General features: G+C 35.8%; 1 protein-coding gene across 11 annotated transcripts in view; it reads right to left on the bottom strand.

Annotated features, from left to right (window-relative positions):
* The window catches only part of DMD (dystrophin), a 799860-nt gene that overhangs the window by 548364 nt on the left and 244656 nt on the right, over window positions 1-6840 (bottom strand). For all 11 annotated transcript variants that reach the window (XM_017833948.1, XM_017833947.1, XM_017833942.1 and 8 more), the window contains one exon: window positions 476-626. In XM_017833948.1, the coding sequence (XP_017689437.1) occupies window positions 476-626 (151 nt within the window). The remainder of the gene's footprint in view (window positions 1-475; window positions 627-6840) is intronic.

Raw genomic sequence — 6840 nt, 5'->3', positions numbered from 1 at the left:
AAAAAAAAAAAAAAAAAAAGGCAAGCATCTTCAAGGTTCTTTGATTAAAACATGAAACAGGCAAAATAAGCAATACTTGCAAGACACAGTTCATGGAATATCTCTTGTACAGCTCAATGGTTAATCACATTTCTTCCACAAGATTTTAAAATCAAGTCTAATACTTCTGCTGGTCATAAATATCAAATGGAAATTAATGAGCATTTTAAATAAAGACCAAACAATTATGTAACTACGGAAGTACCACAATATACCATGTCATCCAACGTCTTATTTCTTGTAAAAATGTATCTTACAACAAATTAGTGAAAATTCTTAGTTAACCAGATAAACAGAAATATCTGACCAAAATTGTCACTGGCCACTCAACACTAGAAATCATCCTTAAATGAACTGCAAAACTATACAGATTCCCCAGACCTGCAAACTTCTTAAACACAGCAGAAAAGTAGGAAACAGGTTAATCAAATCATACCTGGATAAATTGCTTGGTTTTCACATGCCCCACGTCTCCAGCCTCTATCTGTGCTCTTGCCAGCTTCTCTTCAGTTTCAGTTAGCCAGTGATTAAAGCTCTTCATGTCACTATGAAAACGTTGCCACTTTTCCAAAGATTTGTCAAACCGTCTGCAGGTATAAATGGAAATGAAATAAAAATCTATTGATACTTTATTTATTGACTGCAGAAAAAAAAAAGTTGAGAGTTATGTTTGATGTCTCAGATTAAAATTGGTGTGATACTGATGGCACCATGTATTGGCTTTATAACAGTTATATCAAATAGAAACATGGTAGTACTTCTGAACAGTGAAATTATCATTAAGAAAATGCATCAAAAATCAGTGTTTTATAAATTTTTAAATCCTTGTCAAGAAAATGCAACTTTCTTCAAAGGAATTTCTATTTGTTTTGTGTAAAGGGACCCTTTATTAAACCCTTTTTTTATTATATGTTTAACTTCGAGTGTTTGATAGTTATGCAAAAAAAACCCCCTAAAAAACAAAAAGTCCTGAAATACAAGGATGACTGAAACAAAATTAAAATATTAAATATAGAAGTTTGTACCACAAAAAAATAGAGAACTACTACTATCATGTCTGCAAGTCTACAGTCCACTACATAAAGGACCAGGTAAGTACTTCCAGCACTTTGAGAAGATCTGACCTACTTTTGTCTAGAGTGACTGATGTACCTTCTGATTCAAGACCTGTTTGCCTTGGCCACTAGCAAGTACTAAAGAAATGAAATGAAGACAAAATTCCAAGGGTTTTTTTGCAGATGGCCTATGTCTTAAGAACTTCAGTTATCCTATGTTTTGGATTGGTGCCAAAATGTAATCACTAATCAGAGATTAGCCAGAATGTTTTATTAGCAGATCATCATTAAACGTGCTACTGTTGTTTAGTTTAATAATCCTCCTTTACAGGATTATAATAGGTTTTAGGGTGTACTTAAAGGATAAAAACAAAGATGCTCAATTATTTTTTTAGGAGGTAATCTGGTTCTCTATGGAAAAACTATATGACTGTTTGAACGTTAAGGCATTTAATTCACAAAATAAAATCACATTACTGTCAGGGAATACATATCATCTTTTCCATTGTACTGATGATTTTTCATTTTTTAGAAGAAAATATAATAACCAAACAGACTACTGACCTGGTTAAAAATTGTAGTCACTCATCTAACTTACTTATTAAAATGACTGTGATCATTTATCATGGTTCTCTCAATTTATTGTTCAAAATGAGTCAAACCATAACTGAAAGGCACATTATAAGAGTTTCTTCAACTAACTTATTCTGGATTAAAAGGGAAAAAAAATTACATTTAAAAAAAAAATCACCTTGAAAATAAAATTTAAATTCCATTTCTTTCGGTCCAGTACGGTCTCTCATTTTGGACACTAAATTAAAAGAGCTTTCTTCCTGTTACTCAGAAAATGAAATTATTCTTCTCAGCATGATGAAGTTTATCAGTAGCTTGAATGCAAAAATTCAAGTAGGGGGTGATATTAGTATGACTGAATTTGCATTTCAGCACTTGCAAATTGAATCTCGCATCACTCTCCATTCTTCCTTCCTTTGCTTTGGGTAATAAGTGTTGCAAGGAGAAGAAAAGAGAAAAGTTGCAACAAGAAGATACTTCTATGTAAAGTTTAAAAACTAGTGCTTCTTGCTCATCATTCTGGTTATTTCTTATTATTCTGTTACTCTCAGAATAATAAGTATAAACCAGTACTAAACATCAGTAAAAAATACAGGGGATTTATGGACAGGCAAAACCACTAAAATTAAATGCTCTTTCAGAGATTAAATACTTAAATACTGTCACAATGATAAGAGCAAATGCAGTTGTTGCTGCAGTGGCAGATGCTGGTCCACTTGAAATGGGGTATGAAAGCAGACATCGTCGTGCAGCTTCCTGCTCACACTGTTAGGAGATACTCGCTAGGAGTACACCTAAGTGAGAGCTTCCCTTGCTAAATCTGTGCTGTACATCTGCTTACACACAGTACTACTTCAAAAAGCGTTTTAAACTTTAAAAGCAAAGAGGCTTTTGTTTGTTTGTTTGTTTGCTTGTTTTACGATTTGCAATCCTGTTACCAGGTGGTGAGTTCAAAACCCACAAAAGGAGAAGGCTAATTAACTACCAACGCTGAGCAGCTAATCTGCTGAAGCCTTGGAACAGCAGAATGCAGAAAAATCTCATAAGAGAGCACTATTCTGAGGATTATGAAAACTCAGAAAGTGTATGCCTGCCTCAGGAAACCCAAGCACAGAATTTGAAAGATAGGAAGGCGACATTACAGCCTTGTATACTCTTACCTAGGCATCCACCCTTGTTTGCCACCAGGGACAAGTAATTCAGCTAAAATAACACAGTGTATCTATTCCTCTGTATCTTCATCTACTCAAACTCTTCCCCTTTGACAGCCATGAGCCAAACTTGTGTGGATAACAATTGATATTTGGGCAGTATTTCCTTTTTGATATGTCCTTCTCTCTGTGTTTCTAGCACATGCTCAGTAACAAGATGCCAAGAATTAGGTTCTGGACTAGAATGTGTGACTTGTATACATTGCAAAACACATAAGAACTATATTGACTTATTGCTCTGATACAGTAAAGTAGCCTTTTCTTCTAACTTGAGTACGTTAGATTTGACAAGTGAAACTTTTTCATATATGTACTGACACCCCAACAGGAGCCATGTTAAGCAATGGCTTGTGGGAACGATTTCATTTTATCATAGTATCACATAATGGATTTATTTTGCCTCTGGACAGCAAGAAAGAAAAAAAAAAGTATACAAAGACAACTGCCAAGGCAATATATAACACAATTTACATTAAGTCATAAAAATATTGGTGCTTTCTTTCCCTCAAAGATTATCACTCTTTTAAACCTTTGGACATGAATTTCTGTAAGTAAAATTTAATATTCTTTGGCAGCATTGTACATGATATTGCACAAAGATTTACAGTTGTACTGTCAGTGGAACTCTAAACTCTCTATACAACGGGATTGAACTTGATGTTCCATGTCCCAAGACTGGTGTTTTTAAGGAGACATGTAGAGGTGGAAGGAAAGGCCTTTGAAAACAGGAAAGTTACAAACATAAGATGGGTTACAAAAGTTTCTTAGATTGTTGTTGTTGTAAACCAAATCTAAATTTTGCACGTGTTTCAAATAAATCCTTGATATTTTGACAACATTCCTTGATAAACTAGGAAACCCACTTTTATGATACATTCTGCTCTAGCAAAACTTCATAATGAATTGACCCACACAAAAAAAGAATGCTACTTATACTCTTTTCTAAAAGTCATGATTTCTATAATGAAAATTATTATTATACAAGACGTGCTTTATTCATCATATTGGAAAAACATTCCATAAACTTCATTTCTATACTGTTGCTAAACAATGTACTGTAGGATTATGCTAATATTAACCTACAAATTATGCAGTTTTGTCAACTTGATTCAGCACAATTAGCACCTTGTAAAAATACACAAAACATCAAAGTACTATAAATAATTATGTATTAGCATGTGAGAGCATTAACTTTAATACTTAAGGCCATTCTTACAGATAATAAAACAAGAAAACTTTTTTTAGTCGAGCAACTTCTACAATTAAATTGCTTAAAGAAACAGCTAACCCATTTTCAGAGGTTTTGATGTTTTCATTTTATTTCTCAGAATTTATGTTTTTTGAGTGCTTAACTTATATTTAATTTACATATCCTCTCTGCATTTGGACTCAATGTGATAATCTCATTTTAGATGCTGCTACATCGAGATCTTGATCGCAGGTAATGCTGTGGGTCCATTCTGGGACAACACTTGGCTGTTCATATTCCATTCACACCCTTGCACCCTTTCACCCACAAAATAGCAAATGATCAGAAATAAAAAATAAACTGCAACCAAAATAATCATAGCAGTGCCATCCATCATTAAAAAATGTAATCTCTCCTCTTCCCAGAAAGTAGGTTCTGCAGCATTACATAAATTGAAAACATTCTACATTACAATTACATTAAAAATATTTTTATATCTTGAATTGTATTGATTGTATTTTTCTTCTTGCCCTGGTTACTGATGTCAATCCTTATATCAAAGACAATGACAAACCAGCTATGAAAAAGCAGAATCCTGTCAGTCATTGTTGGTTTTTAGGCATCAAAATTCATTTTTATGAAGCATGAGAGAGCAATAAACTTAATAACCATTTACAATAAATAGTTATGCAGAAAATCCACTGGATTCTAATGGATGCTCTGCATCAACAGTGTAAATAGAAATATTCCATATAATTTATAAAGTACATTCTTCTTCTACACTAAATATGACTATTTACTATGCATATGAGTTTGAACATCAGAATTCCAATTCTTTTTTTCCTAAAAAGTTTTCCTTCATCAGAACAGAGATGCGATGATACATTTTAGAGAACTTTGCCTAGGGACCTGGACTAAAAGCAGGTAACAACTTCTATAGAGAAAATAAAGAAATAATTAATTGTGACCCAGGTGAAAGAGTAGCATATTTTGCAACTCTGTTATACATAAAAATTATTAATGCATTTGGTAAAAAAACTACAAATGTCATAGCTTTCCAAAGTGTAACTGTCAAAAGCTGTCATGATAAGAAATCCCCCAATCAAACCTTTTACATGGAATAAACAGTGGCTCAATTTTGTGGCAATCCAAACTAGTATCTTTGCCTGCATGTAAAGGGTGTGCACACATTTCATCCCCAGGATGGGAGACTGTGTAAACTGTACTTCCAGACAGAATTCTCCCGTGTGTTATTATTACCCACCCTATGGTAGTATCCATCTGATGAAGTGAAGTGAAAAATCACATTCACTTCTGACTGACTGTCAGGGTGATGTTCTTCTCCTTCCCACACCCCAGGGGGTCTGACCTGCTTAACGCCAACTCTGAAGTGGCACAGTAGCATCAGGCTTTGGTCATCAGGCTGCATGGGGAGAAATGACTGTGAGAAACCTCATTTGGGGTTTCTGCCCAGGGCTTCAGGGCCATATTTAAACTCAGACCTTGACCTGGGCTTCTCTGTAGGTCTGTCCATGGCACACCCTGCTCACTGTAGGCATAGTGGGACATCTGGGAGAGGTACTCTACCTGCAGCTGCTTACCCCAGCTGAATCCTCACACTCTCAAACAGACTGTCTGCACAGCTCCAGGGCCCTCCGGAGTTCACGAGAGCCTGAAGCTTCAAACAGCCTGTCTGCTGCTGTTTAAACAACACACTAAGCAGTATTTCCACTGTCCTTCAACATCCCAGCACCTATGACTACAGTGTGGCCACTGGGAGGTGGGGTAGCCACCACAGAGTACACAGCTATGTCCTAGCAAGAGGTGTTAGACTGCCTGTGCTGCCCAGCTGCACCCACATCCCGACAACCAAGCACTCACTAACCACTGGAGTGCACTGGATAGGCTCCTGGAGAGAGCCTCTTCCAGGTGGGTTTCATCTGAACTGAATCCAGTGCACTTTTTGGTGTGAGACAGAGCACAGCAGGTGATCCCGATCCAAATGACAATACTCATGGACATATTCTAAGTCAATATTCTAAGCATCACATTTGGGCTCACAAGTTCTGCTGCAGTTCAGATACAGTCTGGCACAAGACTCAATGATAGTTTCCACAATCTGGTCACAGAAACAGATGCAAGACCCATAATTATAGAGAGCTGGCAAGTCACATCTAGCTGGGGGAAATCAGCTCTCAGAAAGTCCCCACATTACCACCATAATTCAAAAAGGAAAAAATTCATTTTGTTGAATTTGTGGCACAGAGTATGTGTAATGCAATATCGAAAGTATATATTACAGGATGTCCCCTCAGTATTCCCCTGTAATTACTATGAAGTGCTTAAATCCTATGATTTCCAATGACAGAGTTCTTAGTTCAACCTGTAATAATATGTTTTATCCTCCAAAATTGCCCTGTTCAAGTCTCTGTTTCCACTGCCTATTTCAAAATCCCCCTACAATGGTGGCTTTAGAGCAGGAGGAATAGCAGAAAACTGATGACACCAGTTAATGCTGGCTGTTGACTCCCCGAGCCTGAAAGATGTTATTTATCCTGTTTAAGGCGTGGTAGATGTGTACAGAATATACTTGCATATTACTTTATATTACAGTACATACTAGAAAATTAGACTTCCTCGTTGCACTGAAAATCATAGTAATAACAAAGCACTTAGCATCATCTTCTTAAAATACTGATGTCTATATTTCAGTGGGTTTTTTTTATTTTTTATAGATTTTCAGTCAGTTAAAAGCCTTTTTAATAGATGTTTG

The sequence above is a fragment of the Lepidothrix coronata genome, unplaced genomic scaffold (assembly GCF_001604755.1).
Source record: "Lepidothrix coronata isolate B3197 unplaced genomic scaffold, Lepidothrix_coronata-1.0 Scaffold225, whole genome shotgun sequence".
Classification (NCBI taxonomy): Eukaryota; Metazoa; Chordata; class Aves; order Passeriformes; family Pipridae; genus Lepidothrix; species Lepidothrix coronata.
This window is presented reverse-complemented; position numbering and strand designations above follow the sequence as displayed.